This window comes from Hemicordylus capensis, chromosome 6 (genome assembly GCF_027244095.1).
Source record: "Hemicordylus capensis ecotype Gifberg chromosome 6, rHemCap1.1.pri, whole genome shotgun sequence".
Lineage (NCBI taxonomy): Eukaryota > Metazoa > Chordata > Lepidosauria > Squamata > Cordylidae > Hemicordylus > Hemicordylus capensis.
The window spans coordinates 67,608,353-67,633,197 of NC_069662.1; the positions used below are offsets into that span (position 1 = coordinate 67,608,353).

A 24,845-nucleotide genomic window follows, 5' to 3' on the forward strand; every position below is an offset into this window, starting at 1 on the left:
AACATGATGTGCAACTCTAGTGTTTGTTTCCTTGACAAGGGCAGCCAGTGATATGGAGTAGTGGGTGGGGAAACACATAATAATGATATCAGAATAAAAGATAATGTGGCTATTCTCACAACCACTCAAAAGAGGGCTAAGGGAGCACAGCCTGCTATTGAGCAGTTGTGAGACCCACCGGGCTTGCGGGCAGGCCTGGTGGGTCAGCGGTAGCTAGCCCGCCTCAGTACCCCTCCCCTAAAATGAGGTTAGCAGAACAAGCGCTCCACTAACCCCTTTTCCGTGATTCCGCACTCCACTAACCCCATTTCCTCCCCACATTTGGGGTCTCCCCAGATTGCCCTGCATATTCATGAGGGGCATTCTGGGGGCTGGGTGGCCCCCAATCTCCACTGCCCCTACCAGCTCCGTGACGGAGCCAGTAATGGTGTCAGTGGCCAATCTGCTTGCCCAGGGCTCGACTACTGCTCATGTGTGGGGAGAGCAGGCTTGACCTGCTCTCCCCAGCAAACCCCTCCCAGCTCTACACACTGATCATGTGTAGAGCCTCAATGTGATGTTATAGAGGGACTGAGTAAACACAACATGGGGTTTGATTTTTTGGCAGCCACTCCATGTCCATTATTTTGTGTAGTTCTGCTCTCAGTCACAATTAAAATGTGAATACTCATTTCATGATAAACTATACTTTTTGTAGTTGAATGTAAACATTAAAAACAAAACAAAATATAGAAATCATTATCTCCCTTGCTTAGGGCAGGATTTCCTAATACACAGTATATTTCCCCCCCACAACTGGGATGGCTTCTCATTTCAAGCATGTCTTCTATTCCCCCAAATTATCTTGGAGAAACATTATGACATGTTTCTGCTAAGAATAATATCTAACCCAGAGTGGAGAACCTGGGGTGAGCTACTGTATTTAAGAGTTTTCTTGCATTACAAATAACTCTCCTGAAGGGAAACTTTTAAAAGAAAAAAAGAAAAGGGTTCTACATAGAGATGGGAGAACCTAGCTAGTTCTGTTCTGGACTTTTCTTCTTTTCTTTTCTTTCAAGCTTTTCTCTCCGAAATGGCTCAAGTTTAGGTTAGACTCATATAAATGCCTCTCTTTTGTTTCCTGTTCTCCTCTCCCACTGCACACTCTTTTCATTAGAAACCAAAGGAACAGACGAACAGATTTGCTGGATCAGGCCCAAGGTTTATCTAGTCCAGCACCCTGTGTCCCACAGTAGCCCACAAGATGCCTTTGGGAAGCCAATGCTCAAGAGATGAGGGCATGCCATCTCCTATTGTTGCTCCCCTGCAGCTGGAATTTAGATGCATTCTGCCTGTGAGCCTGGATGTAGTCTATATAGCCATCAAGACTAGTAGCTATTGATAGACCTATCCTCCATGAATTTATCTAAGCCTCTTTTCAAACCATCCAAGCCATCAGCACTTCTTGTGGCAGAGAATTCCATAGATTATGTGCTGTGTGAAAAAGTACTTCATTTTGTTGCTTCTAAATTTCCTGGCAATCAGTTTTATAGGATGAGCCCTGGTTCTAATATTGTGAGAAAGGCAGACACATTTATTTTTCTTCATTCTCTGCACACCATGCATAATCTTTTAAACCTCTATTATGTCTCTTTTCTCTTTGTTCTAAACTAAAAAGCCCCATATGTCGTAGCCTTGTTCTCTAGGCCCCTGATCATCTTGGTTGCCCTCTTCATCACATTTTCCAATTCTATAATATCCTTTTTGAGATATGATGACCGGAACTGTACACAGTACTCCAAATGTGGTCATCCCATAGATTTGTATAAAGGCATTATTAAGCATTTTAGGGCATTTTTTGTAGCAAGGATATTATTTTGACCAATCATATATCTTTGACCCCACTGAATTTATTCCATATATCTTTTGAACATGTATTCCTTATGTATACACCCCCACACAAAAACCTTTGTTTATATGTCATAAAACAAGTTATTTGTTAAGTGTTATTTCTCAATTTTTTAAATACATTATTAAATTACAGTACCATTTGTACAAACCAAATAAACATGCTTAACAGGAATAGGACAGTTCTTGGTACAGTTTGATCAGAGGAATCCAGAGCCAGCGTGGTGTAGTGGTTAGAGTGCTGGACTAGGACCAGGGAGACCCGAGTTCAAATCCCCATTCAGCCATGAACCTAGCTGGGTGACTCTGGACCAGTCACTTCTCTCTCAGCCTAACCTACTTCACAGGGTTGTTGTGAAAGAGAAACTCAAGTATGTAGTACACCGCTCTGGGCTCCTTGGAGGAAGAGCGGGATATAAATGTAAAAATAATAATAAATAATAATAATAATAATACATGACACCTTGGTGTACCACCAAAAACAGCCACTGTCAATTTCTCCCACTCCATCCTCTAATATCTAGGGACACTCACCACATTAAATTCCAATTGCATTTGCGACATCATTAAATTATGAGTTTCTCTGACCCACATCTTTGGTTGCTGGTGGACATGTCTAAACTTTAAATGTGATAATACAAGGTGGGGTAAATGGCACTGAGATGCCATAGTATCATCCCTATGGCAGGTATAATGTAGCCAATACAATAATGTAGGCTGCAATGCTTTGCACACTATTTGGAAGTCCTCTTGATGTCATTGGCAGTGCTCTGACTCCAGGTTTGGTGGGGGAGGGGGCTTGGGTAAGACATCATCAATGAAGGAGTGGGCCCCAGTGGGTCCATCTCCTTCTCTCCTGACCATCATTTATGAGCACTATTTGCTCATAAGAGAGACTGCCGATAAGCAAGCAGGCAGCCGTTGATCCTCTTCTTTACTGACATCAACAATTGACTTCCCCTCCAGGTGGCGATGGGGCATCTTATCACCACTTCCGGGTTGGGGGGCAATGGCTGGTACTAGTCTTCCTCACTGCCAGAGACAGCCATTTGGGCCAGAGAAATGGAGCAGATAGGCAGCAAAGGAAGAAGCAGCAGATTCAATCCCACTGTTATACTCTGGAGGGCTTCAAGACAACTTACAAACTTATTTACTTAATGTTTCCTATTTCAATAGGATAAACTACCACATGCAGATCTTTTACCTACAGCAGATATTTATTCTGGAAGGCCACTCTGCTTTCACAGCAATTAGAAGTCACACAGGAGGAGTCTTGAGGAGCTCCTTCCTCACCAAGGAGACTTCCTCACCAATGTCAGTGGCAGTTCTAACTGCCTCAGCCTTGGTGGTGGGGCAAGGAGCAAGCCTATCCTGGAAGCACCTCTCCACCCACCCAAGACCAAATTCAGGAGCACAGCAAATAACATCTGGGTCAAATGGACTGGGCTTCTCTGACCACATAGTTCTTCCCACAGACAGCTGGCTTTTGTTTTGTTTTACTAAGTTATTTTTAAATCTGCAATTAATAGTTACTTTTGTATCTAAATAATGTTGAACTTTGTTTATGTGATATGCTATTTGACTGACTTCCTTAATAGTTGTTGCTTTCCTTTTAGGTCTCAAGCCATGGTGCAATGTAATGGAGATTCTGGAGGAAAAGGATGGAGTTGACACAGAACTGCTAGTTTATGTAATGACCTTAGTGAACAAGGTTTGTTTTCTCTTGGAATTTAATTACTCAAATACATAATAAAGCACGCCCTTACTCATGGCAGCTAACTATAACATTTGAAAACTAATGCATCTTATCCCATTAAGATTCCAACTGAAGGACAATTAAAATGGCTTAAGAAAATAATGAATTCTAAAAACCCTAATGTAGCAGATTAACAGTCCTCTCTTCCCTGAACATATAGTGAGTATCATATTCCATGAATAAGGGTGCATATAACCCTTCACTATACTCTTCTGCATTCCAGATCCAACATAAGCTATACCAATGTTTGTCAACTAGGGAGTCTTCCTAGAATTTCTGCATATATGCAAAATTTTAAATTTTTTGCATATTTTTGCGTAATTTTTGAAACTTTAAATTACTCAAGGAAGGAGTTACCTGCAGTCATTGCCATTCATACCAGTACTTGCCCTGTTTAAGCACACTCTCTGCTGAAGCTGGAAGACTTGAGGAACTAAGGTAAATTGTGGTGTCAAGGGATTTCCCTTGTTAGCAACTAGTTTTACAAGTGAACCACTCTATGGAAAGATAAGAGGCTGGTGGTCAGGACGCTCCCCAAAGTGCAGCTACCAGCAAATTCATTGCCAAAAACACCATGCTCACCTCTCTCCACACATTTGGCCTTGGGTTAACAAATGAAGGAGCCATCTGGTACTTTTCAAATCCTGATTTCATATTGTAGCTTCCAGTTGCTAATACCTAATTTATATGGAGAAAAGTTGCACCCATAGCTCTTGATTAGGATTTGGACCTAACAATGTTACCTTTGTTGGGTAGCATATACAGCCACAGCAGCACAAATAATGCTATTTAATTTGAAATGCATCTCAACAAATGAGAACATTAGTAAGCATAAAGAGCCATAAAGGAACATCTGCTAACTCAGCAAGGAGGTACGTGTTAAAATGATGATTCTCTTCTATTTAGCAGGGGGAGAGCAACTGTCCCTATCCAACCCAGCACAGTACCCCTCTAGCATTGGTGTCTACCTTATGTTTCTTTTTAGATTGTGAGGTAAAACAGCATTCAGTCATGTTATTTCATCTGACACCCCCACCTGACCCTCTGTGGCTTCTCAAAGCTTTACTTTTGCACAATTTTTTTTCCTAGAAGAGGCATTTTTAAGTTCAAAATTGCCTTCTGAACAAGTGTGTCAGTTATTTAACAAATCTGTGGGGAAAAATGTCCAAGTCTAAGGAGCAGACATTAAAAAGCAGACATGAAACCTCAATATAATTCTACAAATTAAGAAAATGGCTCTCGTTAGGTTGGTAACATCAGCTCTGCATGTGCCCAGTACTGTCAACCAACAGTATAGAATGTTTGTGAGGAGGAGAGAGAAAGTGGATTTGCATTTAGGATTTGTCAAAGGAAATTCAGGAAATCTGCCATTTGTAGGTTCCTACATAATAATATGCTCGGAGGTACATGTTACCTTCTTCTTAAACGTTGTAACACTGATCCCCAGCTTTTGTCAACAGCCTACAAACATAATGCATTGGAGAATGGAAGATCTACCCAAACTGTGTTTCCATGGTTATGATTTTGTAAGCCGGTACAATATCTCAGTATGGACCTCAGATCTCATGCACCTATGGCATGAACATCATGGGCCTTCAAATTTCCTTGCTTTTTGGAGCTCAGTTGGAGTTGCCACACCCATAACTATCCCTCTAAACCAAATTTTTCCCCTTTTAATTAAATATAACTATTCATCATCGTAGCTTTACTTTAGTAGCAAATAAGTTGATGCGTTGATGATACAATGTGCATATTGTGATAATAAGAACCAAGTGCAGAAGGGTTCATGGTCAGAACGTTCTGACTGCCAAGTGGGTTGTTTCGAATGTTCAGAGCTCAGAACAGAACACCCTTTAAATGAAGGGCCGGTTCCGAGCTTGGAACAGAATGACCTTGTTTCAAGTTGGAACACTCAAAATGTTCTGAGCACCATTTTGGACTCCAAAATGATGCTCAGAAAGTTTCAACTCAGAATGGGGTTATTCCATCGGAACAACCAGTTGTACCAGTTGTTGCGATGGAATGATCTGGGCATTTGCATTCTGTTCCAACCTCAGAATGGAACACAAATACCATTTCATGCACATCCCTAAAACCAAGCTATTGTAGTTCCCAAAACATTAGAATGTTGATGCTTTCTATTTTTTATTTTAAAAGAAAATGACTATAATGAATTTATTATTATTTCTTGTTTATGCGGTCAGACAGGTGTTATTGACTGGTTTGTTTTATCCAGATATCAAGTCCTTCCCAAGGACCTGGTATCAGTATCATCAATACTGTTGGTTATTATAGATATCGTCGCAAAATATAGGCTGTTCCCAGTAAAGTTGCTTCTTCTTCTTCTTCTTCTTCTTCTTATTATTATTATTTACATTTATATCCCGCTCTTCCTCCAAGGAGCCCAGTTAATAAATTTAACAGACCTGAGAACTTGTTTTATGGCTAAAAAAACCCCTGCCTGTTTAAGGCCAGAGTTATTTCATTTTGCACGGCCATCTCATTAAGGCTATCTCATTTAAGCTCCACAAAGCTGGGAAATTGGAACCTAAGACTGATGCCTTGATAGACGTGCTATTTGATCATTAATGAGATGGTGTAATGTCACAAATTGTGCTCGTATACAGCTCCCCCTCCATGCACCTACACTTTTCTTTGGTCTGAGCCCCAAATCAAGATGGGGAAGATGGAGTGCCTGGCACCAGCAAAGCACTGCCTTGTAGAGATGCATCAGGCAGAAATTTATCAGTGGTATCTATAAGAACTAGAAGTGATTGAGTAAACTGCACCAGTTGAATTTCTAATTGGATGCATCCTGCCCCAGCCCAATGCCCAGCTGAAAGGCCAAGCTTTCAGTGGTGGATGCATGGAACCTTGTTTCTAAAGTTGGCATAATATACAAGACTACACAAAACCTTTACAGTTTACATGGCACGGAAGTTAAGATAGGCACCTTAATTAGCAATTTCCATGCTTTTTAGAGCACAAGTGAAAATGTAAGGCATCTTGAACCAAAGGTTTTTGTATGACTGAATCTATCTTCAGTGCTTTATAAAATTCCTCCTGATTTCTTCAGGTAGGCAATAATAGCTAGCATTTTTAATCTTTTTTTAAAAGGTTGACTGTGTAAGTGTGTGTGTGTGTGTGTGTGTGTGTGTGTGTGTGTGTGTGTGCTGTATGTATTGCAACACAGGTCTGTCTATCTATCTATCTATCTATCTATCTATCTATCTATCTATCTATCTATTTTAAATATCTATACCGTGCCCCTCTAGTATAGGGTTGTGTGTTTTGTGTTGTTTTTCTATTTTGTTTTGACCCGAATCCAAAACACCCTCATTTTGTTCTTTGTTCAAAATCAACCAATCTGAAAACCCCAATTTTGTTCTTTGTTCGAAATTGCAAAATCAGAATCCAAAATGTTTTGTATTTTAAGAAATGACCTGGGGCAAAACTAGTGGGTGGGGGTGGTAGTTCCCAATGGGTGGAAGCTATCACCCAAATTTCAGAGGAATTGGGCAAAGGGCTGGTTTTTGGAGTTTAAGATTTTTCCCTTAGGGAATAATGGAGGTTTCAGCAAAAGTATAGCTTCATATCTGGGGGGAAAGGGGTGGCCCAGAGAAGAGTAGGGTGGGTGGTAGTGCCCAGTGGAGGCAAGGAAGCTACCACAATTTTTTTCAAAGAAATTGGGCAAAGGGCTGATTTTTGGTGATTTTTTGAAGTTCACACGTCTTTAAGGTTTTCCCGCCTAAGGAATAATGGAGGCTTCAGCAGCCCCATAACTCCAGCGGGGGGCACTGGCATGGCCTGGAGCGAGTGGTGGTGTAATGCACATAGGGTGCCAACCACCCCCATACCCACAAGCCCATGGGGTACAGGGTTTGGTTGTTTCTGAGGTGTTCTGAATGTAGATTCTCTGGTAGCATATGAGAGTGGATTCATGGTTTGTCATTGAAAATCTCATATGCTACCAGAGAATCTACACTCAGAACACCTCACAAACAACAAAACTCAGTACTCCATGGGTTAGCAACCCATGGGGGTGTTTGTCACCCTCTGTGCAGTACACCACTCACTCTGAGCCACCACAGCACCCCCGTAGTGCAATTATGGGGCTGCTGAAACCTCCATTGTTCCCTCTGGGATAAAACCTTAAAGACACATAAACTTCAGAAATCAATTTAAAATCAGGCCTTTGGCAAACTCCTTTGCAATCTGGGTAGTGGGCAGGCACCCCTTGGGTGCTAATGCCTAACCCACTGCTCTACCCCCTTTCTGCCCCAAATTTGCCACAAAGACACACAAACTTCAACAATTCATAGAAAATAATTGCCATGCAGCACACACAACAGTGAACAGCAGACTAGCAGAGCTTCTTAAAGTCACCCTGAGCCTTTTCGGAAGGGCGGTATAAAATTGTATGTAAATTGTAAAATTGCCCTTGTATGTAGTCTGGAAACTACAGTTGGTCCAGAATGCAGACCAAGCCAGGCTGGTCTTTGGGTCATCCAGGAGAGACCATATTACTCCCGTATTGAAGGAGTTACACTGGCTGCCAATATGTTTCTGGGAAAAATACAAGGTGTTGGTCATAACCTATAAAGCCCTAAACAGCTTGGGCCCTGGGTTTTTAAGACAACGTCTTCTTCATTATGAACCCCACCACCCATTGAGATCATCAGGAGAGGTCTGTCTGCATTTGCCACCGGCTCATCTGGTGGCTACTCAGGGACGGGCCTTCTCCGTTGCTGCCCCGAGGCTTTGGAATGCGCTCCCTAGTGAAATAAGAGCCTCCCCATCTCTGAAATCCTTTTAAAAGTCCTTAAAGATGCATTTCTTCACTCAGGCTTTTAATTGATATTGTTTTGATTGTTTTAAATGCTGTTTTTAGAATATTGTTTTAAAATTTTAAATTGTGTTTTAAATTACTTGCTTTTAAATTTTTGTTGTTGTTTTTGTATTTAATTAATGTTTTGCTTTTTAATCTTGTTGTAAACCGCCCAGAGACATAAGTTTTAGGTGGTGTAAAAATATGATAAATAAATATAGAATAAATAAAGAACCAGGTTTCCAAATCAATCATCAGATGCAGCAAACTGCAGCCAACAGCAGCATCAAGTGTGCCCTGCCCTCCCTTCTGCACCAAGCAAACAGTTCTCATCCACAGACATTTTTTTCAACACATCAACAACACATCAACAAAACAGCAGAGCTTTACAAAGAACCAGGTTTCCAAAGCAAGATCACACAGATGCAGCAGAACAACAAACCATCCTAGGCAGGCAGGCATTTGAATTGGTGTGTGTGTGTATACACATATACATATACATATACATATACATTGTGACTATAACTATAGCTACACAAGCTAGATTCTCCCCGTTTAAATTTCCTCTAAACTAAACCACAACACAGAACTTTTAAAATTCAATTGCAACTCCATACCTCCCTCCAGCTTGCCTCCCCACTCACTCAGGAAACTGGTGGCTGCTGGCACAGTCAGGCAGTGATTCTCTCAAGGGGGTGGGGGGGAAATAATCTGGAACAAAAAAGCAAGCAATGCAGCAGCAGATTAATCCATTCCCAGGCTGGCATGCAATAGCCATAGCACGCTTGCATGCTGGGCTCAGGATGTCAGCAAGGCAAGCATGGCATCATGGAAACTTGAGTTTAGACATGCAATGCAAAACTAGTTCTTTCTCTCTCTCTCTTAAATAAGGCAGCCAGAAAGACAGAAGCAACTAAGTAACTAACATGTTGAATGAACTGAACCAAACTCCCACCCACCCACCCTCAAAGCAATCAGCCCAGACAGAGTGGATACATGGCATTGTTTGTTAGAGCTGGCAATGGTTAATCAGAATTTCTTAGCACACAATTGCATTTCAATACAACACATTCCAAGGAAATGGGCTTCCTCAGGGATGCTGTGCCTGCTTTTTGTATATCTTATCTTCTTATCTTCTGCTAATCTTCTTGAAAAACACTCACTGCCTCGCTAGTCTCTGCAGTCAGGAGACCAAAGGTCCGAAATGTTTTCCGAAGAACAAAACTTAGGCTCCGGAATAGGGGCATTTCAATTTGTATACAAAACAAATTGTTTTTAATTTTTTTTTTCATTTTGATTTGTATACAAAATGTTTGAAAATGCCTTTTTCGGACACAGAACATTTTGTTGCCAAATCAAAATGCACAAGCCTACTCTAGCACACTACTGCTCTGGGAGGCTCACAACATTAATAAAATAGATACAGTATAAAGTAAAATATTAATAAAATAAGCAGGTTAAACATATTGTTTATGTGACATCTTCACAGAACAACTAAATTGCCTTTCAGTTCTCTTAGTAAAGTTCCACCATTTTGAGTTCAATTTTTTAAAATCAGAATGCTCCTAAAGAAATCATATTTTACATACGCATTGCAGTTTTTTTCAATGAATTCACATTTCCCTGTACCAGTTATTTTCTCTAGAACAGACATTGTCAACATGACAAGAGATTCAAGTCATAAAACCTCATGCCCTCAAGACAAAAAAATTTTATGTGTCTTAGCCAAAGAATGGGGTTTAGGAGCGTTATACTACAGTCTCAGAAGCAGTTTGAACAAAGTCCCTGAGGTGATGCCTCCTCTTAAGAGGACCACAGATATCTTCTTTTTAAAACCTCTCTTCTGATATTCATTCCTAGTATAAAAATGCCAGAGGCAGTAATGACTGGATGCAATACAGCAAACCTCAATAAACTTCCCTTGTGGAATTGCTTTGAGGAGGAACCAAAACACAAGAATGAGGGATTAGGACTTCTTTCCCCTTTTATTGCTTAGGGCAGAGGTTTCAACCAGTGATACCTGAAGCCCTGGGAATACTTTGAAGCCTCATAGGAACCTTCTGTGAACCTCATGGGGTTCACAGAAACCTCCCGCCCCCTAACTCTCTTGCATGCTGCATGGTTGGCTCCCTTTCCAGAAAAGAGTGGGGGGGGAGTGTCAGACAGCAGTCCTCCCTCCTCCTTACCATGTGACTGGCTGGCTAGGTGCTCAGCCCTTATGACTAGCCATAAGGCTCCAGAGGACAGGAGGAGAAAGGAAGCCACAGAGTAGAGTTGGGCATTGGTGTGGTGGTTTTCTTTCTTTCCCCTGAGTCCAGGGCAGATTGACTTAGCTTGTATTTTATTTCCCACCAACTTTGGCAAGATTTATTTCTGGGGGGCACAATTCTAGACTGCCTCTATGTAGTACCTTACTTGAAGCTTTGAGAGAGCCAGCGTGGTGTACTGTTTTAGAGTGCTGGACTAGGACCGGGGAGACCCGAGTTAAAATCCCCATTCAGCCATGATACTAGCTGGGTGACTCTGGGCTAGTCACTTCTCTCTCAGCCTAACCTACTTCACAGGGTTGTTGTGAAAGAGAAACTCAAGTATGTAGTACACCGCTCTGGGCTCCTTGGAGGAAGAGCAGGATATAAATGTAGTAGTAGTAGTAGTAGTAGTAGTAGTAGTAATAGATAACAACCAATAATTTGCAAGAAACAAACCAACTAATGTACAGTGCAGCATCAATAACAACACAAGAGCTTGGATATAAGATCAGTGGACCTGTCAAAAAAGAAAGCAGTACATCACCTAAATGGAAGATTAGATTAGAAAATAAAATCTCCAGGCTTAGATCAGATGCTAGTAAACTGAAAGATATGAAAGACAAGAAGCTGAAGAATGAAAACACCAAACAGTATCTGATCCAAAAATACCACCTAGATTCAAGGAAAATTAGAGAAGTCCTGGAAATAATAAAGCAGCAAATAACAGCAGTGTCAAAGAAGATTAGCAGGTATGAAGCCAGAATTACACAACACAGGCAGAATCTCCAATTCCAGTCGAATCAGAGACGTTTCTACCAAAGCATAGAAGGAGAAACTGCAAGAAACCTAGAAACACCAAATAAAGAAGAAACAGTGCAATTCTGGGGAAAATTATGGGACAATCCAATAGATTATAATAAAAAAGCAGGCTGGATGAAAGAGGTCAAAAAATGTAACCAACAAATGCAAGATCTAATAATAACACCAGAATTAATAAGTGAAAGAGCAAAGAAAATTAAAAATTGGACTGCGCCAGGCAACGATGAACTGCATGGCTTTTGGCTTAAACACCTAACAAGCCTTCATAAACAACTATCAAAACAGTTCAATCACATTTTGCAAGGAGGTGATATTGAACAATGGCTAACAACTGGGAAAACTCATCTCATCATGAAAGACCCAGAAAAAGGTGCAGTTCCAAGTAATTATAGACCAATAACCTGTCTGCCAACCATGTTCAAATTATTAACTGGAATAATAGCAGATGAAGTGATGCAACACTTATTAACTAACAAACAGCTTCCAGTTGAACAGAAAGGAAATTGCCCGAACACCAGAGGCACAAAAGATCAGCTGTTGATTGACAAAATGATTTTAGAAAATTGCAAGAGAAGAAAAACCAATCTAAATGTTGCATGGATTGACTACAAGAAAGCCTTCGATTCATTGCTTCACACATGGATACTAAAATGTTTAGAAACAACTGGTGTCAGCAAAAACATTCAGATATTTATTTTTTTTTAAAGCAATGAGCATGTGGAGTACACAGTTAACAATCAATGGCGAGACACTTGAACAGGTTAGCATTAGAAGAGGCATTTTCCAAGGGGACTCACTATCCCCTCTGTTGTTTGTAATCGCCATGACCCCACTTTCACAAATACTAAACAAAACAGGCCTTGGATACCAAACATCTACAACATCCAGTAAAATCAACCATCTGCTGTACATGGACAATCTGAAGTTGTATGGAAAGTCCCAGTCAGAAATCGAATCACTGCTAAACACTGTCCGTATATTCAGTAACGATATAGCAATGGAGTTTGGACTAGACAAGTGTGCTGCATTAATAATGAACAGAGGGAAAATAAGAAAAACAGAAGGAATAGAACTGCCCAATGGAAGCAAGATCAAGAACCTGGAAGAGAAAGAACCTTACAAATACTTGGGCATTCTCCAGGCTGATAACATTGCACACACTGAAGTTAAAAGAAAAATTGGAAGTGAATACATCAGGAGAGTTAGCAAAATCCTCAAGTCCAAACTCAATGGTGGGAACACCATACAAGCCATAAACACCTGGGCTATACCTGTTATCAGATACATTGCAGGAATAATAGACTGGACCCAGGCAGAGCTAGTGACGCTAGATAGTAAGACCAGGAAAATCATGACCATCAATCATGCTTGCACCCCCGCAGTGATGTAGATAGGCTATACCTCCCTCGTAGCTCAGGTGGAAGAGGAATGCTGCAAGTCCATCAAACAGTAGAGGAGGAGAAAAGAGGCCTTGAAGAATATATCAAGGACAGTGAAGAAGATGCACTTAAAATGGTCAATAACGCGAAACTATTCAACACCAATGAAACAAAGCAGGCCTACAAGAAAGAACAAGTCAAGAACCGAGCAGAAAAATGGAAAAATAAGCCCCTGCATGGTCAATATTTGCACAATATAAGTGCAAAATCAGACATCACCAAGACCTGGCAATGGCTTAAGAATGGCAACTTGAAGAAAGAAACAGAGGGTTTAATACTGGCTGCACAAGAACAGGTGCTAAGAACAAATGCAATAAGAGCAAAAGTCGAAAAATCAACCACAGACAGCAAGTGCCGCCTTTGTAAAGAAGCAGATGAAACCGTGGACCACCTAATCAGCTGTTGTAAAAAGATCGCACAGCTGACTACAAACAAAGGCATGACAAGGTAGCAGGGATGATATACTGGAACATCTGCAAAAAAATACAAGCTACCTGTAGCCAAAAATTGGTGGGACCATAAAATTGAAAAAGTTGAAGAAAATGAAGATGTAAGAATATTATGGGACTTCTGACTACAAACAGACAAACATCTGCCACACAATACACCAGATATAACTGTAGTCGAGAAGAAAGAAAAACAAGTCAAAATAATCGACATAGCAATACCAGGGGATCGCAGAATAGAAGAAATAGAAATAGAAAAAATCACCAAATACAAAGATCTACAAATTGAAATTGAAAGGCTGTGGCAGAAAAAGACCAAAATAATCCCAGTGGTAATTGGCGCCCTGGGTGCAGTTCCAAAAGACCTTGAAGAGCACCTCAACACCATAGGGGCCACAGAAATCACCACCAGCCAATTACAAAAAGCAGCTTTACTGGGAACAGCCTATATTCTGCGACGATATCTATAACAATCGACAATAAAATTCTGGCATCCCAGGTCCTTGGGAAGGACTCGATGTCTGGATAAAACAAACCAGTCAATAACACCTGTCTGACTGTGTAAACAAGATAATAATAATATATGGGGTACACTTGTTTTAAAAGGTTGAAAACTCCTGAGTTGGGGCAACACTTCTGGGCTCTCCTCCACCATAGCTACCTGCAGCCTAAAAACAAGAGTGGCTCTTTCTGCAATGTGCTGAGCATCCTCCCAGACTAATTTGACAAGGAGACTGCAAAATTGCTTTCCAAAAACGTTGTGTGCCAAAAGAATATTTTCTGCTTAAGGATTTGAATACAGTATTTGTCTAGAAGTTCCCTATTTTTATTGGCTAAACAACATAAGTTATCTGTGGTTCAGTAATATTCTTTCCAAAGCCATAGAAGCAAGACAATAACTAGGAAGGAGGTTTTTGTCTTTCTCAAATCTCTCTCCTCCATGGGGATGTTCCTATGTTTTGTCTTTCTATTTTTACTTCTTTCAGATCTTTTTAGGGAGAAATTCATTGAAGTCATTTTAATCTTAAGGCAGAGACTTCTGCAGGCCTATCCTAAGCATGTGTACAAAGAAGGAAGTCCCTATGAGTTAAATGGAACTTCCTAGTTAGTATGCTTAGAAAAGCAGCCTTATACCTCGTTCTTTTACACATGTTTACTTAGACGTAAACTCAAAAGGGCTTCCTCTCAAGTATACATAGGGCTGAAGCCTTAGTAGCACCTGATATTTTATTTTTATACAAAAGATTAATGTTTTTGGTACATGGTCGTCTAGCCAAAGTTAAGCACTGATAAGGTCCATCATTTTCAGAGTGGCACTTAAGTGCATACTTTTATTTAAATGATCTTCCTTCCTTCCTTCCTTCCTTCCGAGTCATACATGTCACCACTTACAAATACATGTCAAGCTTTGTTCAATTCCATACAGAACAAAGAAACTGAAAGACTTTGCCTTTTTTTTTTTTTTTTTTTTTGCAGACATTGTCTGGCTTGCCAGACCAGGATTCCTTCTATGATGTCGTTGACTGTCTGGAAGAGCTGGGGATCGAAACTATTTCCCAGAGACACCTGAAAAAGAAAGGAGCAGACTTGGACTTAGTGGAACAATTCAGCATTTATGAGGTAACAGAACATGTTCTGTTCTATGCATCTTGCAGTTTGTGTGTACTTCAAAGTTAAGGTTTGGGGTGGGGTGCAGGGAAGTATCCTTCATAATAACAGGTTATTAATGTTTCTTTTAGAAGTCAAACATCTGGTTGTCTGTTACACACATTCAAGCATATGATTGTAGGGTTCTTAATACTCCAAAGAAAAACAACAGGGTATGTTTACTGGGCCCTTTGAAAGTGCTCCTATCTGCAATTAAAACTCTTTGCAGTTTACTTATTTATTATTTAGTGCATTTTTATACCGCCCTAACCCAATGTCTCAGGTTTCACATCCAAAGTGAGTAAAAGTTCTTTCTGCATGCAAAAGCATCCAGGATTCAACAAAAGTTCACTTTAGAATTGCTCCATATTCATAGTTATTCTTCATATTGATGACCCAGTGAGGCTATTCACAAGCCCAATTTTGCACATGCTTGTGTATTGATGGGATCAGGCCAATCCTGGCGGCACCACGGCGGCAAATCCATCTATGAAGCTTCCATTCAAAATGAGGTTAGGAGAGCAAGCACTCTCCTAACATCATTTTTTATTTCATCTGTCAGCCGCGGCAGCTGACAGACTGCAACAGTCTCAGGGAGGGGAGGGGAGATCCCAGTAATGCACTGTGCACTAAAGCAGTGCATTATTGTAGCTCCGGGGGGCGGGGCAACGCATCTTGCCACACCGACCCTTGTTGCTGCGGGCAGCAGCTGGTGCTCGTCTGGGCAGGCAATCCACCTGCCCAAAGACAGAGAACTGCTTGCATGTGGGGAGGTGAGCTCTTTAGGGCTTCCTCCCCGCAAACCCTGTAGCCCTTTCTCACTGCTCTTGAGAAAGGGCTCAGTGAGTCCTTCTTTATGGATTTAGATTTGACTAGTCCTTATGCTCTTGTAGCAGTTGAGTAAAGAAGAGTCTCTGTAGTTAACTTTGGTCTGGGGCTTATGTGGATGGGGTTGGGATTGTCTGCGGCATGCAGTTTTGAATTAAGAGGAAACAGGGAGAGTGCTTGGAGAGTGGAATGTTGGGGGAAATTACAGCTGGGATTTTGGAGCAGTTATTTTGTGACTTAATCTTGGGATGAGAGTGAAGAATGGATTAGATCCTTAGGTTAAGCAAGGTCAGGAAACCTTTAGAAGCTATGTTGGTAAGATAAAAGATATAGATCTGAATAAGACACATTCGGAGACACACTGTGCATTTTCCGTGCTTTGTTCACAATAAAATAATTAAACCATGACATCCGGTATGTTATCCGAAGACCCATATAACTTCAAGGTTTGAACACCTACCCTGGAATCTAGATAGAAAGGCCAGGGCAGCCCAGACTGGGTTAGGCTGCTCATGTGTAGTACCGGGATTGGGGCCAATCCCAGCGCTGACCGCCCACTTAACCCTAATTTTATCCCCAGCCTTAAGGGTGAGAGTGCGCCCTTAACCCCAGTGATGGGGTTGTGTGGGTGCTCAGGCTGCATGTAGCCCAAGCACGCACAGAGTCAGGTGCCTAGAGCGAACAACTCCTGCAGGATTCCCCCAATACACCATGCTCGTTGCACAGTGCATTGCGGAATATCTGGAAGCCAGGACACATTGTCCCGGCCTCTGGAGATCTGTACTGCTCCAAGCAGCGCAGATTGTGTGGGAGCACAATCCATGCATCCCACTGACGTGGAAGGATTATCTGTGGGGATGGTAAGTTTGTCACAGCCTCCCCCGACCCTGCCCACCCAACGGTCATATGAATAGCCTTAGCATGTTTATGGAAAAAGCAGAACATAGCTTTTTTAATAGGATCCCTTTTCAAACTTTGCACATTGATGCTATACAATGGCCTAGTTCACACAGTTCTTTAGGTTTAATGTGAGTTACTAACATGAGTGTAATTGTGTGAACCCTGAGCCATTTTTGGAAGGGCAGTATAGCCAATCAATCAGTCAGTCAGTCAATCAATCAAGTGTTCTATGGCCTGAGATGAATCTGAGATTCCCACCTTGGTATGGGCTCACACAATGATTGTCCACATTAAACTTAAATTCAAATGATTGTGTGAACCAGGCCAGTGTGAAAGAACACTCCTATATTACTGCATTCAAAATTAATGTACTTTCTGTTGTCATTAATCCTTCTCTGGAAAACTGTAGCCAGATTCTTCTGCCTTCCTATAGTCTCTGAACTTTGAGACCTTGGATTTCTAATCCTCCGTAACAGCCAAAGTCTTTGAAGGGTCCAGCAGCTATGGACAGCACTGCCTGTTTCATTACCCCAGGAAAATTGCAAAGTATCTTCAGCCACTCCTCTTTCTTGGCACAGTTCACCATACCTGCCATGAGTGCCTAGAACTCTACTGTTATGGGAGATAAATAAAGAGAAGGTATTTCCAGTAATCCTGATAGAGAAGAGAAGGGAAAGTGACCACAGGAAATTCTTCCACTTCCTTTCATGGGTGCTAAGAACTTCAGTAGTCTGTGTATAATGTCATTTTGTTCACCACCTCCCCATCTCTTCATCCTTGTTGAAAATTCTAGTATATGTTCCATTTCTCATGTGAGAGAAGATTCCTGATATTTCCACGAAGGGGGAGCAAAATGTGTTTTGTAATAGACCTGTGAGTGAATGGATTGAGTACTATATGTGCAAAAATGAAACTATTTCAGAGAAATGTCACCAGTCTCTACTTGTCTCATGTACTCCACATCAATATGCCCCAGGTAAATAATAGGAGCAAACAAACTGCAAAGTGTTGGCAGGACCAGATGCCTCAGCAAGTGAGCCAAGCAAAACAAAGGAATAGTGTAACAATCAAAAACAGGGAAGGGGAAATGCAAAATCTGTCCTTTAGCTGTGAGGAGTCCCGGATAGGCTACCACCATCCACTTTTTAAAATAAGCAGATTCGCCCTTCCAAGGGAATATTCTGGGAGAGTAAAGTGGAAAACCCATCTCTACAAGAAACTTAGGCCTTCAAGAGCGTGTCACTTGGGCAGGACCTAATAAAGACTCTATAACAACAAGGATTTATTAATAATTGGATGATAAGGAAAACTATATAGTGGCATCAATTAGAAAACAGTCCTCCACAGTGTGCCCTTTTATTCTGGTAACTCTTCAAACTGGGCAAAGAGACACCTCCTAAACCGATGTTCCTTTTATATTTGAGAGAGAGAGAGAAACTGCTCCTGTTCATCCCAGCATATTATCACTTCACCTTGCTGGTGTCTTTTTTGGGTTGAGAGCATTCTTGGGACAGGGAACAATATTCTCATTTCTTTTGCTCTCTGATCTGTTTTGAGAACTTTGTTGTTGTTGAGTATGGATACATATTGGCCAGCATCCAGAATATCCTTCTGTACACATCCCAGGTTTTTCGATTGTGTGAGGGGGAGGCTTGATTTTTTGGCAGTCCTGCCACTTCCCTCTGCAGCTGCTCCTGAAATGGAGCAGCTGCAGAAGGAAGTGGCAGGACTGCCAAAAACAGTCAAGGACATAGTTTCATTAGGCCCAAGTGGCTGCAGAGAGGATTGCTGAAAATTGCCCCTAGTGCAACAGAGAAACCTGGCACATTTGTGGAGATTTAGTCTGCATGTCAGCCGTTGTTGTTGTTGTTGTTATCTTCAGATGACACTGAGACATGAAGATGGAGATGACAATGGTGAAGCCCCACCTAGTGGTCACAAGGACCGAAGGAGGGCCAGTCTTGGCTGCAATGAACGAAGGGGGCTAGAACGTCGGAGGAGCCGGAGGCATTCCATCCAGAGTGTCAAGAGTGCTTTTTCAGCCCCTGCCAGCCCCTGCGCTCAACCAAGCTGCAGCTTAATGTCTGGCCACGGACAGGGCATTGAAGATATCAGTGAGAAGTGAGTGCAAGAAATGAGAAACACTCCTTGTTTGCATTATACCTTTCCATTTATTCCTTGGTCATTGTTGATTAAGATGATGCAGTCCTTGTCCCCCTGACACCTTACTCTGCTTGTAATGTGAATTCCATTAAAACACACACCCTGTTGACTGCTATCTTTATTAACATAGCATAATGGAATTCATATTGGAAAAAGACACATCTGTGCTGTGGAGAAAATCCCCATTCAGCCATGAAACTAGCTAGGTGACTCTGGGCCAGTCACTTCTCTGTCAGCCTAACCTACTTCACAGGGTTGTTGTGAAAGAGAAACTCAAGTATGCAGTACACCGCTCTGGGCTCCTTGGAGGAAGAGCGGGATATAAATGTAATAATAATAATAATAATAATAACAACAACGACCTTGAAGAGCACCTCAACACCATAGGGGCCACAGAAATCACCATCAGCCAATTACAAAAAGCAACTTTACTGGGAACAGCCTACATTCTGCGACGATATCTATAACAACAGCAACAATATTGATAATAAAATTCAGCCATCCCAGGTCCTTGGGAAGGACTCGATGTCTGGATAAAACAAACCAGACAATAACACCTGTCTGACTGTTTAAATAAATAAATAATAGCTGTGCAGCACCAGGCACACTGTGGAGAGGGAGTGAATTTTGCCAATCTACTATGCCTCCAGAAGCACCCAGTTCCACTCAGAAATATGTCAGTTTGCTTCATTATTGTTTTCTGGAAATGAGACAATGTATGTTGTTGAACTCAATTATTTATGGCAACAGTGTGCAAGCTTCAAAGTTTAGCAGAGTTTATTTCAAGGCAGAATGGCCTGCAGGATTAGACACTTCAGTTGCTTTCCAGTTTCCATGAAATGACAAGAAATGAGTGCAGAAAAGTTCCTTTAACTTCTGATGACAGATAGGGTGTAGTGGTTAATGTGTTACACTTGAACTGGGGAGACCTGGTCAGTCACTATCTCTCAGCGAAGCCTCATAGGGTTGTGATCTCAGGTTTATACCTCACAGGATTGTTGTGAGGAGAAAAGTGAGAGAGGCAGCCCTCACCTCTTACCTAGGAGGAATGGCAGGATAAAATGAAATAAATAATACGTCACAAAACAGGTTTTGTGGCCTGTTGCTGTAAAAAAAAAAGAGCTAAAAAAAAAAAGGGCAATCACAAAGAGAAGTTGCCTCAGTGAGATATTAAAACCTTATCAGATTAACAGTGGGGCTGTTGTCCACATTGCTGCCCTCTTGTGGCAGCCTATCTGAGGCAGCCCTTGACAGGGTCTCCTTGTTCGGGTGTGTTTTGCTTTTTGTTTCTTTGAACTGTCTTCTCATTTTGACCTTCCTGCATGCTCCTGACATTCAGCAACTGGTTTGACCAGGAGTGTAGCTTTAATTGAGCGGATGGGTTAAAAAAACCTGCCCCCCCCAGTTCCACCCCTCCCTATTTTGTTCATTGTTTCCCTCACTCTGAGGGGCCGCCAGGGAGAGGGGCCAACACGGGCCCCCTCTCCCCTAGCTACGCCCCTGGGTTTGACACTTCATACCTGACTACCTGTTCAGTTCAACTACTGCCTGATGACCTGATCCTGGATCCCTAGTGAACTGTCTCACTCTCCCATTCCTGTCCCCTGACTTGGGCCACCTAATGCCCTCTGTCCACCGCTCAGCCCTGACAGTATAATGAGCTTGCAGACTCAGTATGTAGAGGAGGGTGGTCTTGTGGTAGCAAGCATGAATTGTCCCCTTTGCTAAGCAGGGTCTGCTTAGACCAGGCCTGCTCAACTTAGCCCCCACCCCAGCTGTTTTTGGACTACAACTCCCATAATTCCTAGCCATAGTGGCCAATATCCAGGTATTATGGGAGTTGTAGGCCAACATCTGCAGGAGGCCCAAAGTTGAGCAGGCCTGGCTTAGACCCTTTGCTAAGCAGGGTCTGACATGTTGTCAAGGAGACAACATCTGAGCTCTTTTAGATATTCCCCTTAGGGGACGGAGTCAGAGCTCAGTGGAGGAGTATCTACATGTTTGCATGCAGAAGGTTCCATGTCTACTCCCTGGCATCTCTAGGTAGGGCTGGGAGAGACTCCTGCCTGAAACCTGGGGAAACTGCTGCCAGTCAGTGTAGACAAAACTGACCTAGAAGGACCAGTGGTTTGACTCAGTATAAAGCAGCTTCCTATGTGCCTCTTGGCGTCAACTAGGAGACAACCAGGCTGTTCTCACGAGCAGCCTAGGCCAGGCTAGGGCCACACAGCCTGGGTTAGGCTGCATGTGAACACCGCTGGATTTGGGCCTGATCCCAGCGGACTAGCACCGCCTCGCCCAGCTTTTTAGCCCGGCTGCTAACCGAAGTTAAGGGAACGAGTACTTCCTTAACCCAGACTTGCTGCTCATGTATGATACAGGCTGCTTCCACCCTGCCACACACACACACACACATATGCCTAAAGTGCCTGTCTCTTGGCGGAATCCTCCAATGCATCATGCATGTCATGCGGTACATTATGGGATTCCTGGAGGCCGGGACGAATCCTGGCCTCTGTTTACCAGCGCTGCCGTGGATAGAGTCTCCGGCAGTGTTGATTGTGTGGGCGTGTGGCTTGCGTGCCACCTGGGAGAAGATAGGTTGAACCCTGCCTGCTCCTCCACTCACCTGATCGTGCACACGGTCATGTGAATAGCCCCGCAAAGCCATAGGTCTGGATACTGGTCAGCTGCTCAGGACTTTGCAGGCTCAAATGGGCTTCCTACAAGCTGAAGCATGGGGCTTGGGAGCAGAAACTCAGGCTAGATGAAGAGTGACCTTGGTGTCAATCTTGCATGCATGACAGTTGGCTGTGATGACATCATCAGGATGGCTACACATATTAAGCCTCATTATCTCAGTAATAATTTGGCCAATTTTGTTGTGTAAGGTGTCATGCATGGGATTGAACATGAACCATTAATAAATTGGGGCATTACAGTGCAAAATGGACTACCACAAACATATACTCCAACAACCAGAAAACTCCCTCACAAGATGAATCAGCACAACATCTAAGCCAGTGCTATGTTTCTGCACAGGGCATTGCTAAACAAACTGGCCCCTCACCTGGTCAGAAATGTCCAGTACTGTATATGTTTGAATATACACAACAAAGTTGGCCAAATAATTACTGAGATAATGAGATATAATATGTGTATGATGGTGGCTATCTTGATGATGGCATCGCAGCCAAGTGCCATACATGCAAGAGGGACACCATGGCGATTCTTCATCAAGGGAGGTTTCAAATCAAACAAAACCACCCATATAAATTTCTCACAAACTTTGCCATGAAACTACATATGCTCCCAGACTACATAGTATTCACCTAGAACCTTCAGATCCCCTGAAACCCTGCCAGTCTTGGTAGAGGGAACTGATGGATTACACTTGTCACTGGGACAAGTGAACAGAGAAGCCCTCCTTATGGTCGTGCTTGCTCTACAAGAACATCAGGAACAACTCCGGTTCAACCTTGTTCAGACCCTGCATTTTCCGGTCATCCTGAGGATTATCTGGTTGATGGTCCATGATCCAAACATTTTATAGAATCAGTGGATAGTCCAGATCCAGCCCCCTCAATGTCAGGCTGCTTAATTAATCACTGTAATCATTTCTGTAATTAATGTTTTATAACGGGGGAGTGGGGAATATTACAGAAGGAGACAAAAGATGGGAGGAAAAGAAGGGGCCAGGGTAACAAGTGCCACATGTGAGAAAACGTGCTAAACTGTTAATTTAAAGTTTGCTTCAAGGTTGCTTCAAGGTTTTGCCTCCATATGTAGATATATATGACAAGGTTTTTCATTTAATCTCTGCTCTGCAAAAAAGAAGTGTACCGATCTTATAGCTCCAAGAGGTATTATCAAACTGTGAGCCAAACTCAGTTAATTTGAAGAAGCTCTTGTGAAAAAAAGGTTTGTCGTCACCATCTATCTTTTAAATTGTCTTTCTGTCACTATGACTCATTAGCTGTAACCAAACAAAGCTCTCTTACATCGGTGTGCCCAGGGCACAGCTATAATTGAATGGCAGTGGGGGATGTGACTGGGCCCCTGAGGGGATAGGCCCCACTAGCTGAGTGCTAACTCAGTCTTTGCTATAGTAAGATTGTAGTAGGTATATACGTTGGGGGGGGGGGAATCCAAACTAGGTGAGTGTGTGTGTACCTGTGTATACAAGTATACAAGTAACTCTGTCCGTGGGGAGTACATGATATTATTTGCATGGGCTTGATAGAAAGGTCGTGCTGAGAATGTCCTTACAGTTCTAATGCAGAAAAGAGAGGCAGGAGGAGAAGGCAGTGGGGTGGGCAGGTAGGGGTCACCTTCTGTTCTTGTCCCAGGGCCCACTGCAGCCAGGCTATACCCCTTCGTGTGCCATATAGTTTGAGAGTGCATTTGGATGTATGCCATAAATTCTTCTGAAAGGTTATTTTCTTATTTATTTACTTTTATTTATCTTTCTATGTAAACCACTTTGAGAATTTTTGTTGATAAGTGATATATAATATTAGTAATAGTAGTTGCAGTAGGTTTTTAAATATTTTCCTCTTCACACAAATTTGCAATTGACATTTTGAATGTAATGTACTGCATTAGATGCAATATTAATTACAACTGCTGGCAAAATGTATAGCGCAATATAACACTTTACAGTAAAATACCATATAGTATAATACCATATAACATATATGTGGAATAGTCGAGTCAGTTTGAAACATTTTTTGTTATGCAGCACTGTGCAGACATGTTGGGTTGTCACAATATTAAAGAATATTGTGTGATACAGCCTACCAAGGAATATATTAAGAATGTAGGTGGACATGGCATGTTTTATTATCCCTCCCCCCATCCAAAAACAAACAAGAAGCTCTGATAAGAACTAATTTGCCTACTTTCCTTCCACTATAATCTTAATAGATAATTACCAACTTCACAAGTTAGCCCACATCTGCCTCAAACATTAATGCATCTGCCATCTTGAACTGGGTGGATGACAGCATCACAGACTACACTACTGAGGTATCCCTATGTGTCACTACAAGTGTACCAAATTTGGTTCAAATCAGTCCAGGCATTGCGAAGTTGATAGGGACACACACACACACACACACACACACACACACACACACACACACACACTTAAACTGGGTGATCTCATAAGCTTACTTTCCTTAAGGAAAGTTGACTAAAAAAACAATTCTGTACATAGATACTAAATGTCAGGAACATGAGCTCTAGCCTAGGGTGTGGGGGAGGAAACCTGTGATTCTGTTCCAGCATTGTGAAGTGGTAAAGTCCCAGCACAACAATACTATCTGCATGTGCAGTATGGTTGTCATGGTTGGCTCTAACAAAGGAAAAGACCACTAACCTAGCCATACTTGAGTGTAGATGGTTTTCATAGCAAAAAATGTTCAATATTACAAATATAGTTGTTCTGATGTTGGTGGTGTACTCACCTAGGACCAGCATTTTCCAATATTATCAGAAGAGTATCTTCAATAGAGTGATTGATTGACTGATTAAGTGCCGTCAAGTTGCTGTCGACTCTTAGCAACCACATAGATAGATTCTCTCCAGGATGATCTGTTTTCAGCCTGGCCTTTAAGGTCTCTCTCTCAGTGGCGCATTCATTGCTGTCATAATCAAGTCAATCCACCTTGTTGCTGGTCATCCTCTTCTTCTCTTTCCTTCAACTGTCCCCAGCATTATAGACTTCTCAAGGGAGCAGTCTTCACATAATGTGTCCGAAGTATGATAGTTTGAGCCTGGTCATTTGTGCCTCGAGTGAAAATTCTGGATTGATTTGTTCTAGGATCCATTTGCTTGTTTACCTGGCTGTCCATGGTGTCCTCAAAAGTCTTCTCCAGCACC

General features: G+C 42.0%; 1 protein-coding gene across 22 annotated transcripts in view; it reads left to right on the forward strand.

Moving 5' to 3' along the window:
* FHOD3 (formin homology 2 domain containing 3) overlaps nucleotides 1–24,845 on the forward strand; it is a 663,149-nt gene that overhangs the window by 415,239 nt on the left and 223,065 nt on the right. For all 22 annotated transcript variants that reach the window (XR_008309501.1, XM_053259380.1, XM_053259375.1 and 19 more), the window contains 3 exons: nucleotides 3,504–3,598; nucleotides 14,901–15,044; nucleotides 18,682–18,920. Coding sequence is in view for 21 of the 22 variants with exons in the window: in XM_053259380.1 (XP_053115355.1) it covers nucleotides 3,504–3,598; nucleotides 14,901–15,044; nucleotides 18,682–18,920 (478 nt within the window). In the remaining variant the exon portion in view is untranslated. The remainder of the gene's footprint in view (nucleotides 1–3,503; nucleotides 3,599–14,900; nucleotides 15,045–18,681; nucleotides 18,921–24,845) is intronic.